The following is a 17,861-nucleotide window of genomic DNA, read 5'->3' as shown; positions in this document are numbered from 1 at the left end:
CAAGTTACTGGAATGAAACCCTTTGAACCTGAAGATTTAAACTCAATAACTGAAGAGGGGTGAAGATGTACCAGGTTGTGAGAGTTTCTACAGGGCTGCAAGAAAGCAAAATAACTCTATATGTGTTTCAAGTTATTATGAACTGAAAACCAAATTTGTGCACATTGCACACTGCAATCAAATGGTCTGCACTCAAAAGAGAATTAGAAAGATTAGGGAGGAGAAAATGTTTGAGGAGATGCAGAGAAAACTGTCCTACACCCTTAGATTGTGTTTTTGATTATTCACATTGTTTGATTGTCACTCCCTTGAACAAACACAGATTTGCCTCCAATTTTGGGCTTTTGTCTGCAGTTTCACAAAACTTGGTGGTGAATAAAAATCCACCTAAACTCGGCCGGTGTGAACTTGCAATGACAGTGAGAGACTGATGCAGACTCCATAAAGCCCTGATCAGACTACATAATGCCATTTGCCATTTACAACAGATCAGATTTGTGTCAGATTATGAGATTTTGACTTGATCAAATCTTGATGTGTTGTGGGTAACAAATGAAGACTTTGGTTTCAAAACACTACACATTTATTTTGATGGACTGATTTTAGAAAAGAAACTAGTTTTCTTCATGAAGACAATGAAACTTTCTGTAAACAACTGGTTTCCTTTGAAGAAATGTTCATGTGAAAACTCCCACATTACTACAAATAAATCTGTGTATGGGAAACCCAGTATCTCTATTGTGAATGAGAATATGAGTGATTTGTTAGCTTACATGTTAATTCCAGTACTCAACAGAGACTACTGAAGCACTTCAGCTATCCGTTCTTTCAAATTATATATATATATATATATATATATATATATATATATATATATATATATATATATATATATATATATATATATATATTTATATACATATATATATGTGTGTGTGTGTGTGTGTGTGACTACTATTACTAACAGCAATGTTAGGTGGGCAAAATAAAAACTGAAAAAATATATTTTTTTAAACTAGTATAGGTCTATTAATCTCATTGTCACCCTTTAAAATACTTTTAATTTAGCAAAAAGATTGTCATTTCAAGTGGAAAAAAGTCAAATGCGATTATAATCTATTTTAACAAATATCCATTTAATTTTGATGAGATGATGAGGAATCTGGACCAGCACCAAAGCCACTTCCTCCACCTGCTCCATCAATAGAATATCCATCTGTTACCTCACACTGTAAAAAATTGCTGTTAAAAAACGGTCAGATTCTACGGTAAAAGAATGTTTTTTTCACTAAAACAGTAATATTTTGTTAAAACAGTGCATTCTGGGTAACATTTTTGTTTTCGAGAAAGTAACTAACTGCAGAAAACTGTGAGCTAACAGAGTTCAGATTCAATGTTTTGAAGTCTGTGTTTGAAATCACACTTTGTGTCCTTGTTCAATTTCATACACTAGTTCACCAATATAGTTCACCTGACAGAGTTAATGAACACTAATGAGTTAATTCAGACACTGATGAACACCTGCTGTTAATAATCACAATCACTGAAGGAAAGAGAAACAAGAAACACAAACAGTGACTTGAGTTACAACATTAAATAAAATCAAGTAAAGTAAAACACTTTCAGTCTCAGCAGAGGATCATTAAACAACTCCACAAACAACAGCAGACTAACTTAATACTGACTGATTTGACTTTCATACTATTCTCATTGAGATCCAACAGAAATTTAGGTATTTTTTGTGTCACCGTAATGGAATGAGGGGCTGGTTTAGTTGGGCTCTTCACCCTTGAACCCATTAATTCAGACTCTCTAAGAGCTGTAATACAGAGTTTACAAAACACTTTTATTATAGCAATAAAGTTGGCATGTCAATAGATAGATTAATCTATTTGACTGAAACTAGTTCTGATTTAAATCTGGATAAAAGGCCTCATGCAATAGATTTTATGCTTAGTTGCGGATATTAATTTAATTGAGAAGTGGAAACAGATATGATACCTACATAAATACTTAACAGTTAAGAAATAACATACAAAAACAGTTCAGTTATGACAAATACACACTCAGACCTCATGAATCAGACCTTGTACCTCAACAATGGTAACAATTTAAATGTTTCATACTGCAATGCATGCTGGGTGAGGCACAGTACAAATATCCCAGCATGCATTGCTGCATGAATAAATGTAGTATAATGGTCTCACACTTTTTTTTATTTGTGTTTTATTCTGTTGTTGTTTATGTTTAGACTTCAGGATCAGGAATGCTAGTTAGAAAAACAAAGACTTAAATGATCAATTTAATTATTGAAGCATAAAAATGTCATAATTTTCTAGTCGGCTTAGTCTCTTTATTAATACGGGGTCGCCACAGTGGAATGAACCGCCAACTTATCCAGCAAGTTTTTACGCAGCGGATGCCCTTCCAGCTGCAACCCATCTCTGGGAAACATCTACACACACTCATACGCTATGGACAATTTAGCCTTTACCAATTCACCTGTATCGCATGTCTTTGGACTGTGGGGGAAACCGGAGCACCCGGAGGAAACCCACGTGAATGCAGGGAGAACATGCAAACTCCACAAAGAAACGCCAACTGAGCCGAGGCTCGAACCAGCGACCTTTGTGCTGTGAAGCGACAGCATAACCTACTGCGCCACTGCTTCACCCAGCATAAAAATGTACATGAATAAATCACAATTTAAATGGACAAATAAATAGATATGTTTGAATTGTGTTTTTAAATATCATTTAATTAAGCAATAAAATAATGCATTACAAAAACATTTTAAATGTATAAATAAATAGACACTTTTATTACTGTATTTTTATTTAATTCATGTTTTAAAGGCTGATTAATCAAACAGTAAAAAATTGTATTAATAAATCACAAAACACATTTTAAACAGCTTTTTAAATAAGCATTTGGCAAATGCTTTTCTCCCTATTTGCCGCTTGGTTTTCTTTTGCCACATGCTTTTCTCAAATTGAAAAATGAATCAAGTTAAAAAATGACTATGCTTCAATGAGCTAGTTTTCCTCTCTTAGGAAAAAAGACAGTTAACAGTTTTATCTAGATTAAATGACCTTGGTGATAAAGATTTTCTTGGAGATATAGAACAAAATGAACTTCGTATTTTGCCATCAGAGTTGGATGATTATTATACAGAGAAAGCTAAAGGAGCTTTACGATCTAGAGTGAAATGGATAGAGGAGGGGGGAAAATTCTTCATACATTTTTTTAAATTTAGTAAAGCAAAGGCAAGCTTCAAAAACTATTAATAAACGTAGCATAAATAACAATGTAAGTGAAGAGAAAACTTTGATTGATGATCACATCTATTCATGTTATTATATGAATCAAAATTTAAAGAGAGTGATTGTGAATTTTTCTTTTCCTTTTTAAAAGATAAAGTTCCTATTATAGATAACAGCTTCCGTGAAAGGATGGAATCTGACATTGTTATCTCTGAACTTGATGTTGCTATTTCTAAAATATCCAATGGAAAATCCAGGCATATACGGAATTACAGTTGAGTTTTATAAACATATTTGGCCCGAGATGAGATTTTTAGTTTGCCTACAAGTAACAGGCATCAACAAGGAAACATAATTCAACATCAAACATTAATTTCACATTTTCAAAGTTACATTGTCATGTTACCTCATAGTATGGTAAACAATGTTCTCTCCTGATCTATAACACAAAAGTAAATGATCCCTTCTTTTTCTAAATGTTTGTTAAAACAATTAACAATGACCCTTAACAATAAAATGACAATACAATAATGAAATAACACCTAAACACAAAATGCAATGAAATAAAATAAATTTAAAAAAGCAATCATTTTACTTTACATATCTAAAGTTTGCGTCACTTTTTAATACATATAACAGGTTTACAATTTTCAGCATTTAGAACAGCAAAACAAGTCCTACTCGCAGCAGATGGGAATGCTGAATTCCCAGTCGTGGCTTTAAAGGAAAAGTTCACCTGAAAATGAGCATTTACTCACCTTTCACTTGTTTCAAACTTTTATTGTTTTTTTTCTTCTGTTGCTCACAAAATAATATATTTTGAAGAAAGCTGGAAACCTTGACTTTCACTGTATTTGTTTTTCCTACAATTGAAGTTAATGTCAAAATATATTTTGTGTTCAATAGAAGAAAGAAATTCATAAAGGTTTGGAATCAATTGAGGGAGTGTAAATAGTGAGTATATTTTCATTTTTTACTTGAACTGGCCCGATTAAAACCTTAAAGTGGTTTAATAAGTAGCATTCCACTTTTGTTGAACTATTTTAGTCCTCTAAACCAGCATTTCAGAAGAACATAAAAACATGAAAAACTACTATTCTGAGGCTGGAGATGTAACCAAGACAGTCTTAATACATCTGGAAAAGAAGTAATCCGTTGGCTTCCTGGACGCAAAAGTAAAATGGGTAACATATCCTGTTTTAAAAGTTTCAGAGATTAAAAAAAAGAAAAAAGAAAGTGCAGTCCATGGCATACTGGAGTTAGTGTCATCAGTCGGTAGAAATATATATTTTAGGGCATTCTTGTCTAAAGGTTTTCAATGTTGTTCCAGTTGAAGGCATGTAGGCAAACAGTGAATGTCCTATTCACTGAAACATTTTAATTTTAAGTGCTTGTACCTTTGGGGACAGCTTGCTGCCATCTAAGTTCATCAGTACCTTCTGAAAGAATTCAAATGTGAACTTGAGACCTTGAGGATAGCTTAAATTGAGAGCGTAGATCAGTCCAAAGAGAATTACTAATCCAAAGGAAATACTCTTTAGGTTCTCTAGCAGCGTTACACCCTCTATCACAACTCCAACATCACTTGGCTCCTCCTCAGCACCAGCACCTTCCTTGCGAATCACAAAAAGCCCCAGAGTGGTCTCAGAAATTCTTGCTTCTGCTTCTTTAGGGTTGCTATCCTAAAATAAACAAGTAAATAAATATTAAATAATTTAATAACAATAAATAAATAAAACATTAATACTTTTAAATTTCAGTTAAATACTGGCAACATCTAGACTGTCAATGTATGTTAGGTTCTTTAGACATATGTATACAAACCTCGAATTCTTTGACAACTGTTGTCATGTCCTCATTGAAGTACACACACAGACTCTGTATGACACAATCTCGCTTGATGTGTATGTCACCACACTGAAAATTAGACAAAATTATACAATATTAAAATATAAAACCAACATGGGGGTAAGATCACAAGACCAGTGATGCATTCCTGATGAGGAAACAACACCCCAGACCTGGAAATATATCCAGCACATAGATGAAGTTTCTGAACAAGTTTTGTTTCTGTTTGTAATGTAAATTTTTTGTGGCAATTATACATTTTTGAGTGTTTTATATGTTGCAATGTTGACAAAGTGTAGGAATCTGCAGTTTTGTGTTTTAAAGAAAGTGATTTACAAAAACTGTTTTATTTGTCTGTATGGGGTGGAAGAAATGTGTGACACTGAAACCTGGTCAAAAATAGAACTATACTATAAATAGAAAATAAAACATATTAAATTGACTGATATTAATCTGCTGCATTTTTGTGTTGTGCAATAATTGTTAAAATAACATTAATTTTGTATTCATTTGTGATTGTTATTTATTATTATTGGTAACATTGACTAATATAGTAACTATAGTGATTACTGTTAAATGTTAAATATGAAGTAAAACTTCCAGTAGGTTGGGACAAGCCTTAAAGCAAACCCTTGTTACACACCTATTTGAGTTTCTTTCTTCTATTCTAAAAAAAATATTTAGAAGAATGCTGGTTGGTGGCAACGATTAACATGTTTTTTTTCTCCCAACTATGGAAGTCAATGTGTACCAATAACCAGCATTCTTCAAAATATCTTCTTTTGTGTTTAAAAGAATCTCCTAAAAGTAAAAAAAAAAAAAACATGAGAGAGTAAATGATGAAGTCATTTTAATTTTGGGGTAAACTATCACATTAATGAGAGCTTCATTGAACCTCAGCTCATGATCTCAGCTTGTGAATATTTTGCATTTGTTGCTGACAAAACACTTTTCAAATGCATTAATGAGAATTGATAACTTGGCCCATATTTATATAAATATATTTAAAATAAAATTAATGTTACATCTTAAAATTTTTTAAGGCGGGTTTTCAGTTCAAGGATTTTGGTTTATACTCTGTTTCCACAAAAGCATACTGACATGCTCATCAAGGAGTTTACAGAGCATTAGATCTGCTGCAAACTCATATGAAATGCGCGACATAGAGAGTGAAACTTATGTACTCAGAGTTTTAATGTATCTTTTAATGTAATGCAATTTACCACACCTTGTCTGCAACTGTCATGATGCGTGATATCTTCTGTCCAGAAGCACCTCCTTTGCTGCTGAAAACCTTCTGTAGATCAGCAGTGTATTTGTCCAGCTGCGCGAAAAACTTTGACAGAAGAGGCACAGTCGTTATCCTCATAAATTCTGCGTTTATCTGAAAGAAATAAAGCAAAGGTAGATGATGAAATGTAGATGTATTGTGGAGAAATGAATTGAAATTTAGAAAATAATTGTGTAAATATCACCAACACTTACTTCATTGACTGTGAACAGGGCAGGCCATCTACTTTGTAAATCAGAAACCATTGGCAAGTCCTCAACCAACTCTTGTCGCCTATAGGAGAAGGTCAAGTGCATTTTTTCTTTTATAACTGCCTCATTATTATTTTTTTTCACTTCAGTTAAGAGAGCAATTCTTTCCTTCTCCATACTATCAGCTGTTTCTCCTCTTGGAAGGCAGGGAAGGAAATTCACCTCAGCCTTTTTTGGCTTTTTGATGTTTGATGCTGCTTTACCCCGACCTTCACACTTGTTCCTAAGTGAATTTACAGTGATTTCTGGGTGTCCAATCTTGCTGAGTTTTGAGCGGAAATTAGCCATCTTTATCTTTAGATAGTGTTTCCATCCTTCATGACCAGTGCGAGTTCCCTTTTCCCTCAAGCAAGGGTGGACATTTATCAAGGCTTCAGCTGCCTGATCAAGCTGACTATCAGTGGGGTATGCAGCATACCTAAAGATCTCCTCAGCCATGCCTTCAAGAATGTCAGATCTTAATTTTGGTGGTGGAATAAGTAGCATTTCACTTTTGTTGAACTCTGTGTCAGCTCTCTGAAGCTGAATTTCAGCAGAACAAGAAAAACGAGGAATTACAAAAACCTGAGGCCAAGAACTGGTTCTTGACTCCGGAGACTAAATCAAGACAGTCTCGGTGCTGCTGGAAAATGAGTCCTCAGACAAGTAGACTTCTGAGACTGAGTCAAATTCACAAGGGCTAGCATGTCTTGTGTTAGGAGAGTCAGAGCTACAGGTTGTCTTGTGCAAAGGAACAAGAATGCTGGAACAGGACGGTACATCAGGGCCCGGTTTTTCAAAAGGTTTAATCCGGATCAAATTGATCCAGATTTAGTAATTCTGTTTTTACGATCTGTGATCACATAATCCAGCTTACTTTTTGAGCCAGTTTTTCAAAGCAACATTGGATTGGATCAATCTGATCTGGATAGGAACTTTTCAGGATCACTAAATCTGGATTACCAGTGCTCAAACAGGATAGGACATCACAATGTAGAACTATAGATATGTAAAGAGCGACAAGTAGAATAGCCAGCGTGGGGTCAATATAATTATTTTTTTTTAATTAAAACTAAGAAAATGTAATAAATATTAAATTAATAATAATAATAAATAAGAAAAACAAGAAAAAGCCCACCCCATCCTCTTTCAGCAGTCCACTTATCTGAGACCTACAACACAAACACTGTACATTGAGGATATTTATAATAAGTTTCAAATATAGATGTTAATTTAAAAAAGACGTAATGTCAAAAACTCCACAATAATCTCAGACTTCCTCATCTGATGTGAAGCGTATCCTTTAGGAGGGGGATCTCAAGTCTGGCCTTGGTTTGCTGCAGTTTGGTTAGAGTCAGTTGTTTTTCTGCCAGGTGAAGCTGTGCCTCTGCCCTTTCAGTCTCTTTTTGCAATTGTTGAGTCATTGCCATTTCTTGAATTTTTGTTTATTCTGTAATCATTGCTATCATCATTAATAAATATTCTAATAAGAAAAATATTTTCCATTGAATGGAATATTTTCCATTCCATGAATACATATATATATATATATATATATATATATATATATATATATATATATATATATATATATATATATATATAAATTAGTGACGGAATAAAATGTATTGTTTTTGGTCAGTTTTGACAGCTGTTTGGGGGATTATTTTATGAGGCCAAACTCTTTCTACTTTGCTGGAGGCCTATACACAGGGGCGCAACTGCACATTTACTGAGGGGTATGCGATTTCAAGTTTTGCGCCCCCCTTAACCCCCACCCCCCACCCCCTCTATTTTTTTTATCATCAACATGTCAAAGTTCTGAACGCAACTGAAATTGTATGAAATAGTAAAAGTATAATTACACTAATGTAAAGTCACACTAATGTAAAGAATTACATCTCATCCCAACCCAAATTTCTTCTTAGTTCCGTTTTCCGCACCAAATGATTATAGCACCTTGACATGTCTTGTTTTTGTACTTTTTGTACATTTGTCAAAACAAAATGATAGATATGGGAGGCAAAAGAACTTAAAATGTAATCACTTCTCACATGCATATGTGAGGGGTGTAAGGTCTGTCTTCGCATGAACAATTGACTGAAACTGCTATCACACCTTTCACAAAGTGAAATAAAAAAGACTGTACAATGTTTAAGATAAAAAAATAGAGAAAAACTGCCTGAAATGTTTTATTTTATCAAAATATTATGGGCCAACTTTTTTGGAACTAAATTGAACTAGTTTTGAGCACAAATCCAAAAGGTTACCAAAATGCCTAATGTATCAATATGATATTTAATAAATTTATAAAAACATGTATATGGTATAAAAATGGATCTTTATAGGATTAATAAACATCTCAGTTCCAAAAAATGTGAATATTCTGATTATTTGTTCATGTGTCAGTTTAAACCAGGGTTAAGAATCATTATAATCAAATATATAAAATTTATATAGGGGAATTTTTTAATCAAAATATGATTTTCTATTTTGTCTGAAACATATTCAGTAGGCCCACACGGAATCTGCGTGCGCAGAAATCAGCAGTTTTCTACAGATTTTTAGCCCATCATTGAGTCTTTGTATTTAATTGTGTAAATGTGTGTACATTTAGATTTACTCAGTTTTTAAATTCATTTTACTAATATTATTGTAATATAATAATAGTAATATTAAAATGTTCATATGATTTATTTACAGTTGGTAAAGTAGTATTTTCTGCCTTTCAGTAGAAACATTAATAGATATATGAGATACTTGCTTTGTTTACCAAATAAGTGGATCTAATTTGATTTGCATTGTAAATATTAAATAAAATTGAAGATATAATTTTTTATTCCATATATATATATATATATATATATATATATATATATATATATATATATATATATATATATATATATATATATATATATATAGTTTTTATCTGTTTTTAGTTATGATAATCCTAAAATCATTCCGCAGATTTTTTACAAAAGTCCCAGCAGAAATAGCAAAAATATTTAGCAGATTCTGTCTGGCCATAATATTTAGGTATGTACTTTTAAACACACATTTTGTTATTACTCTTATAATTATATTACTCTAAGTTATTACTCTTATAACTTTTGAGCTCAACTGTAAGTATGATTTGACAGTTTATTTTGATAAAACTTTTACATGAACTTTACACTTGGATGTGTGACTGCATGTTTTTGTTTTAAATGAATTTTAATTAAAACGTCCGATTTAAATAATATCCGATTATGTAATCCGTTTTTTCTTTTGAAAAACCCATTTTCAAGATTTGATCCAATCCCTTATCCAAAATCCTAGTGGATTACTTTTGAAAAACCAGGCCCCAGGTGCAGTCTCATGCATGCAGGAGTTAAAGTCATCAGTTGACAGAAAAATCACTTTCAGGGTATCCCTGTCTTCAATTTGAGTGGTTGATGTGAGATTCATGTATTCATTTCCAAAGTCCTTATCTTTGTACTGGAGCCTGAAATTTTGCTTTACACCAAAAACAGTCATTATTTCAAGGACAAGTTCATCCACAGACTTTGGGATTCCTGTCTTAAGTGCAAGCTTTCTTGCATCTTCATCCCCACCAAAAACAATCCTTAGATTGACTGGACTCGACATCTTTCTTTTTTCTATAAGAGGGTATGAAGCAGAATATGACAAAGTCAGTAATACAATTTTATTACTTATTATACACAAAACACTTGATAAATACATTACCTTAAATGAGGATGTGCCTCTTCAGGGTCACCATTCGTCTTCCTCCTACCATATAATCATACAGTGGATAAGCATCCGTTAGCTGATCTAAATCAACCAGGGCAACCTCTCTATCAGGAGAGACAGTTAACTGAAAAGCTCTAAAATGTTCTTGATACCATGCACACAGTACCTTCACAACAAAATTCAGTCTGCTTTTGACAATACAGATTTGAAGAATTTCAGCAAACTCTGGGAGCCCACCTGCTTACCCAAACGAAATCAGCATACCAGTTCTATAATTTATTCCATTGTTTGTCACATTTTTTGCCAGATGAACTTCATTAATCCCTGGATATTTCTGTCTTAAGCCTTCTACCACTTCCTTGTTTAAAACATCCACACAAAGTGTGGAGACACTAGTAACTTCTAGTCTGGACTTCTTAAGGCTACAAGAATGGATCTGATAAGCGATCATTTGCTGGTGTTTGGCAGCCAGTGTGAGCGTTATGTTTTTAAAACAATTTGTGTGGCGAGCTACTTTCTTAAAGAAGCTATGTTTCGCCTCAAACCTCATAGTCCACTGCCCTACTAGAGGTCCAAAAAACTGAATCATTTGTGGATAATGCTCCACATAATGATGTTTTGGTAACAGTTGTGCTGGAAAAAGTTCAACAAATCTGTGTCTGTGCTCTACAATTTTGCAGTTTAAGTAGACTACTGTTTCTTCGTTATGAATAGGGGCTACAGCAAGTTCAACTATTTCTTTCAAATCAAGAAGTATGATCCAAGCAGGCTCAGTCTCTGGTATCAAGTCTCCAATGATGAATGGAAGCAATCTCATTAAATTCCAATTTTCATGTGCGTTACCTCCAATTGTCTTCTTGGAGGCATATGTATATGGAATAACGTGTGGTTTATTGGTTTTATCACCCCACTTATAAGGGAAGTTCAAAATCAATGAGTTTAGAGTATCAAGAGACAGGTACTTCTTGGAAACAAACTCTTTCAAGCAAAGTGCAAGTTCAAATGGTACAATACCCTCAAACAGGTCGTGTGCAATATCCGGTGGATAGCCTCTAGTAACATGAAAGTGAGATAAATTCTCTGTTAACACACAACCTCTTTTTACTCCACAAAATGCTACAGTTTTCTTTAGCAGATGCTACATGTGCATCATGAATTTCCTTTGTTCTAAGGGCAAAGTCGCCAGTCAGAACAGATTCAGCTTGAATCTCCAATCTCTTCCCTATGCAGAACCTGCAAAAGTACTCACCAGAGAAGCTTTCTATGAAGCCTGCTAAACTGTGGGCCCCTAAATTATCTGCAATGACAGACTGGACTGTACCTTTCACAAACCGTCCAAGCCCTGGAAGGTAGACACCGTGACTCTCTAAAGTAATCAATTCCTGTAAAAGGGGCTCCAAAATTGTACCATATCCATATGACTTTACATGTTCAGTCTTGCATAAAACTGCCAGATAGATAGATGAAAGTGTGGAGCTGCATCCAGGTGGCAAATTATTCAAAATCCAGTAGACCCCACAAAGTTTATGCTTTTTACGTGAAGTGCCTAAGGGGTTGCAGAGTTCAAAATCATCAATGTACAATGACAGTGATATTTTTAATTCCTCTCCACAAAAAAATGTGTTTTCCTTGCAATAAAGTCCATCTCTGATTGACCTATACTGCTGTTCTTTGTCTGCCCCTGAATCAGTTTTTTGCTTCTCGTGGTCCCCAATAACACACTGTAAAATATCACTGCAACTAAACAACAGCTGAAGAGAAGGCAAAATTGGTATATAGTGATAGGTTTTTCGACTTTTTTGATTAAGGATAAACTCAATTGGCTCTACAACTGTTACATGTTCTTTGTAGAATTGCTTCCGCTTGAAAGCAGTGGCAAGGGGACCACCTTTTTCTATGGCTTTAACCAAGGGATTTGACCTGCCTGCTGCTTCAGAAAGCTCTTGAATGACAAATTCATCAATTTCTAAGTTGTGATTTTTAAAAATGTCAGAAATTATGCTACAAGTGACTTGATTTGATGCTGAAGTTAATGAATAATGTAGTTCCTGAAGTAATTCATCAACTACGGTGGCTGGGACATGCAAAATGTTTTCCAACTTTAATAAAACAAGGGCAATATTAAAAACACTTCCCTTAAAAACATCTTCATCAGTATTAGCATCATTGCATGACTCTAACACAAATTCTGTTGAACATGTGGGTAAATCAATGGGAGAACTGGCTGACTCTTGACAGTCTACAGTGACTGTGACAACAGTTAATTTAAAGTCAGTTAGACAATGTGGATTGTGCTTCCTATTTTTGTGTGTATGAAATGTGTTATAAATGTTACTTTTAAATGTACACTCTTTAAATACACAAGTCAGTTTCATGTTTACGCAGATGTTCATTTAGATGACTAAAGTAATCTCTTTCATTTGACTCAATGCATGTACACAGCTGACATGAAAATGTAGCTAACTGATTTTGTTTTGAAGATGACTGATCAACGTGTGCACGGTATATATGACTTAAAAGGTTATTCCATGATTTAAATGTGCAAGGACATGTATTGTATACACAAGGATGCCTGAACCTTGCCCCAAAATGTCCATGTTTGAGCTTAGAATGTTTCAATAACTCATACCTACTGGATACTTTCTGTGCCACACACTTTACATTGCCACATTCTCAAGACTCACATATCTAAAAGTAAAACATGTGAGTGTGAGAAAAGTAACAATTTTACAAAATAAAACAAGATATATATATATATATATATATATATATATATATATATATATATATATATATATATATATATATAAACAAAAACACTTACTGTAATTGAGTGATTGTCCCAAACTGGAGACAATGTGGAATGTCACAACGATGAGATCTCTGAAATGGTAAAAATGACATATAATTAGAGTTTTGTAATGAAATTACATTTTTTTAAATAAAAAAAAAAATTGCACGATCAACTAACTTTTACATACACAATATGTTTTAAATAAACATTTACAAGTAGCTGCTAACGTTAACGTTACATTTTTCACTTCCAGTACACGACTTTAGTATGACATAATCCAACAATCTTGTACATGCAACTTTCAAATAATGTCGAGTTTGTACAACGCTTCGTCATATTTTTAAAGCATAAACATGAGAAATATAAAGTTACGTGGAGATTGCTAACATTAACGTTAATCTATTATTATTAAGTTACGTTACAAGTGCAGTCTTCCTAAGATGAATATAGTAGACCATATATAGCTTAAAGTGACCCAAATTGCAGATAGGTGATAACAGATTAATATATTTTACTAGAAATGATAATTTTACTAGAAATTATAAAGTTTAACGTGTTCTAACCATAGACTGTAAAAATAGTCAACGTGCTTGCAAAGTGAATTACGTCGAAATGATGCAAAATTTTTCTGTTTTGTTTTTTAAATCATGCAAGCAATCTGCTTCACTGAAAAAGGATACACATAACTTACTCAAACGATGGTTAATTTTAAAAATGCAAGTGACGGCCGAAAATATCCAATGTCAGTTAATTCGCTATGTGACGATGAATCAATATCAATCGCATAAAAGAATCACGTCTTAAAATAGTTTACACATCAATCACAAATGAAGAAAATATCTTACCTTGTATACTCTCCCGATCAGATCTTCACTGTCACTTCTCTGCTACCGTTGTCTTCCTCGCGCTTAGCCCGCCTTCAGTGTTCCTAACCGATGCGCATGCCTGTCCTGGCGCCTTCAGTGTTCCTAAGCGATGCGCATGCCCGTCCTGGCGCCTTCAGTGTTTTTAAATTACGTGCATGCGCAACCTCTGCATTCGCTCTTTACGGCAACCAATTAAGTATAGTTTATGTAATTTGAGCAGGTTTGTTTCGAGTCCATTAAATTCATGTTGAGACAGCATAATTTGAAACAATAATAGTTATTTTATACTTTTTTAAACAAACTTTATTTAAATTGTTTGCTTAATTTCAATTACAGGCAAGAATCATTTTTTTGAGTGAAGGATGTCCCATCTCACCTTTTCTTTTTAATAAAGCTGTTGAACTTATGTCATTATATTTAAAAAATTCAGAGTACACTTTAGGTATTGATATACCTGGTAGGACTTTTAGTTTAAGTCAGTTTGCTGATGACACTATTAATTCTTAAAAAAAGGGAGGTGCTCCCTTTAGCTCTTGTCAAAATTTCTGTTTCCTAAAGCTTCTGAATTCACCTTAAACCTAAGAAAATGTGGAATATTAACTATTTTGAATTGTACTTTAAGAGAATAAGAGGGTATTCTAGTAAAAGAAGAAGTTAAATACTTGGGAGTTACCATCACCAAAAATTCTGTTAATAGAGAATGTGCAAATTTTAATATTAAAATGGATGGCGTGAAAAAAATCCTTAAATTATTGGCTAGCTAGAGACCTTTCCATATAGGGTAAAATTCTTTTGACTGGGATTATCTAAAATTATATATTTAACTTATCCTTTATACTCTTCCCAAAATAGTTAAATCTATAAATTCAATATTACTTAAATTTATTTGGAAAAATAAATCACATTATTTACGTAAGAATCATATGATCAAAGAGTATGAATATGGAGGTTTAAAAGCTATCGATTTTGAATGTCTTCATGGCACTTTTAGAGTTAAATGATTGAAAGAGTGTTTAGTTAAGCCTTATTCAATATGGTATCATATCCCAAATAATTTGTTTAAAAAATTGTTGGCATTGAATTTGTATTAAGATATGATTATGATTGTTCAAAACTTCCTTTGACGCTGTCTAATTTTCATAAGCAAGCACTACTTTTTTGGAAAATTATATTTACCCATATTTTTCCCCTCATAAATCCACTCTTTGGAATAAAAGGGCTGTTATTATTAACAGAAAATCATTGTTTAAAAGTGACTGATACAATAAAGGCATTATATTTATTAATGATTTGTTAGATGAAAATGGACTGCTACTATCTCAAAACGGATTATTAAATAATTATAGAGTTAAAATCACACATAAAGGTTATACTGAAATTTGCGAGGCTATACCTATTGCTTTGTATAGGTTAATTCAAAGTAATTGTTTTAATCTCCCATGTATACTTGTAACTTTCCTTACATTTTTAAAAATATCAAATGTTGATATTTTCGATGGTAAATGTAACATCAAGCTTATTTACAAACAATTTAAACGCTTATCATTGGTGATTTGAAGTGTGATCATCTAGGAGTTGTTAAACCCTTATAGAGGACAAAGCTTTTACCTTTTCTCTTAAATATCCTGTAGCACCAAAGGTTAAGGAAACTCATTACAGAATTGTATTCAGGATATATCCTGTGAATTAGTTTATTCAAAAAAGATTTAACTTTGATGTTGACAAGTGTAGATCTGCTCCAGAAACACTCGATCACTTATGTTTTTCTTGTGAATTTACTTTTAAATTCTGGTTTGACATCCATACTTGGCTTTCATTAAAGATGATTTCAGTCCCCCCTATTGTTCTAGAAGATATTTTATTTTACAAAGCTGATTTACATTGTTCTTTCTCTGATGTTGTGATCTTTATTTTACTAATGGGTAAATATCAAATTCATTGCTGTAAGTGGAAAAAATGCTGAACCTCTTTAAGATGTTTTCTTTCTGAGGTAAAGAAAGTGGCTCAAAGCCTCAAATATTTCAGAAACCAAAGTAAAATAACTGAAGCTCTCTGTACTTCATTTTCATAATATTTATTGTTAGAAAATTTTGTTTGTCCTTTGATGTAGATCTTTTGTACTGCTTCTTGCTCCTTGTTGCAGTTGTAACATTTTTAATTTATTTTATATATTTGTAATGGTAAATATGTCTTGCGATGTTGATTGTTCTGTCTTGTGATGTAAACTTTATGCAACAATAAAAACGAGAAAAAAAAAACACTTATTCTTAGTGGATTAAACAAGTTTTTCAAAATTGTGTAAAAATGTTTGGATTAAAAGTTTTGATCAACTTCAAATACTGAATGTCTGTGTATTTGAAAGAGAGAGCAGATATGTTATGTGAAAAGGAGTGTGAAATTTGTCAAGTCCTGACTGCAACAGTAAGTGGCAAAAAAGCTGAACAACAAAGACTTTTATTTTGGCGTGTTATGTGACGTCATAAGGCTGCGCCGCTTCCGCGCTGCGGTTCAACCGGAGGAAGGTTTGTTTCACAACTTTACACAAATATAAACCGATTGATTAAAGTTTCAGGTTTTCCTTTCGATATTATATACCTGCGGTTGACTATTATTTTAATCCTTTATACAACGAAGTATTATTTTAATAACAGTAATCGAGGGCTATTGTTTGAACAACTGAAATGTGTTTTAATGAAGGTTTATTTATTTACTAGCATAATGTCATTCCAATACAAGTATACATTATAATTATTTATATATATATATATATATATATATATATATATATATATATATATATATATATATATATATATATATATATAAATAAATAAATGGAGAACTAGTTTTTATTAGGTCATTTGTTTGTGGCTATTGTTTCTTGCTCAGACTTACCTGATTTATTTTTGTCAATCACACTCATATAAAGAAACTGTTGAAGAAAGTGTTGAAGAGAAGTTATTTTGTTTCTGTTCATTGTTTTGTTCATTTTAAACAGAATAAAGTGTCCAAACACAAAGAAAAACTCCTGCTGAAGCGACTGATCTCCACACTGTTATAAAGATGGCGTTTATTAAAGAGGAGAGTGAAGATGTGAAGATTGAAGAAACATTCACAGTCAAACAGGAAGATCCGCAGGAACAAACAAGTTAGTTTTCATTTAGATATATTTTAATAATAAGAATACTAAATTAAATCCATGTTGCAGCCCTGAGTGTGCTGCCTAGTTCTGCTAAATGCACATAAGCACTCATTGAAAGACAGGAATGAGTTTCTTTTGTTACTTGTTCTCATGTCTTTTGTCATTATGTATTATTAGTCTCCCATTTTCTCTACCTTCTTAAGGTTATTGCTTTTCTTGTTCTCCTACTGTGTAAAGCGCCCTTGAGCACTGTCGCTATAAAAAATAAATGAAAACAATAAATTAATAAAAAGTTAAACTGAGCTGAGGATATTTGACCTACAGTATTCTCATAAAAGATATCTGCCATTACAGTGATAGTGTTAGCTAGGTACTTTCCATTTGCATATGTCAGGTTGATCACAATACCCTTGTTTTTAATCGACTTCTTTATGGGTTTAAACTTGTTTCTAGTAGTTGTTACTAGTTCTCACAGATAGTATCAGAGTTAGAATTAAATCTTTATTATAATAACTAATTACCAGGGCTATTGTATTTAAACAGGGTTTCCGCGGAGTCTTAAAATGTCTTAAATTCCAAAATCTAAAATTTGGCCCTAAAAAATCTTAAATTTGCTGAAATGTTGTGTTGTAGGTCTTGTTTTGTTACTCAATTTGGTCAAAGCCCATACAATCACCAACAATCCATCTCAA

General features: G+C 32.8%; 3 protein-coding genes across 8 annotated transcripts in view; 1 reads left to right on the top strand and 2 right to left on the bottom strand.

Moving 5' to 3' along the window:
* Window positions 1-17,861, bottom strand: part of LOC148682191 (uncharacterized) — a 137,174-nt gene that overhangs the window by 69,527 nt on the left and 49,786 nt on the right. The gene's annotated exons all lie outside the window — the stretch shown is intronic.
* The window catches only part of LOC108183502 (uncharacterized), a 226,544-nt gene that overhangs the window by 185,890 nt on the left and 22,793 nt on the right, over window positions 1-17,861 (top strand). For 3 of the 6 annotated variants that reach the window (XM_087248558.2, XM_087248554.2, XM_087248557.2), the window contains exons 1-2: window positions 16,499-16,549; window positions 17,026-17,175. The exons of 1 other annotated variant lie outside the window; for it this stretch is intronic. In XM_087248558.2, coding sequence (XP_087104684.1) covers window positions 17,091-17,175 — 85 coding nt within the window. In that variant the 5' untranslated portion in view covers window positions 16,499-16,549; window positions 17,026-17,090. Of the gene's footprint in view, window positions 1-16,498; window positions 16,600-17,025; window positions 17,176-17,861 lie in introns of those variants that run through there. 2 more of the 6 variants (XM_087248555.2, XM_087248556.2) reach the window with 1 other exon arrangement.
* Window positions 3,614-7,244, bottom strand: LOC148682193 (uncharacterized). Its single transcript, XM_088650579.1, has 4 exons — window positions 6,597-7,244; window positions 6,340-6,495; window positions 5,088-5,180; window positions 3,614-4,945 (listed from the first exon to the last, which is right to left on the bottom strand). Exons 1-4 carry the CDS (start codon window positions 7,137-7,139, stop codon window positions 4,628-4,630), a joined length of 1,110 nt encoding a protein of 369 aa, XP_088506705.1. The 5' UTR covers window positions 7,140-7,244; the 3' UTR covers window positions 3,614-4,627.

Source organism: Danio rerio, chromosome 4 (genome assembly GCF_052040795.2).
Source record: "Danio rerio strain M-AB ecotype USA chromosome 4, GRCz13ab, whole genome shotgun sequence".
Classification (NCBI taxonomy): domain Eukaryota; kingdom Metazoa; phylum Chordata; class Actinopteri; order Cypriniformes; family Danionidae; genus Danio; species Danio rerio.
The sequence above is the reverse complement of the archived record's forward strand: the minus strand, read 5'-3'. Positions and strand labels throughout refer to the sequence as shown.

Excerpts from the sequence above, each read along its gene's own strand:
- LOC148682193 (XM_088650579.1), bottom strand. The coding sequence starts at position 7,139 with ATGCTACTTATTCCACCACCAAAATTAAGATCTGACATTCTTGAAGGC. Across the intron at positions 6,496-6,596 it reads CCCTGTTCACAGTCAATGAA|ATAAACGCAGAATTTATGAG; the intron begins GTAAGTGTTGGT and ends TATTTCTTTCAG. Across the intron at positions 4,946-5,087 it reads CAGTTGTCAAAGAATTCGAG|GATAGCAACCCTAAAGAAGC; the intron begins GTTTGTATACAT and ends TGTTTATTTTAG.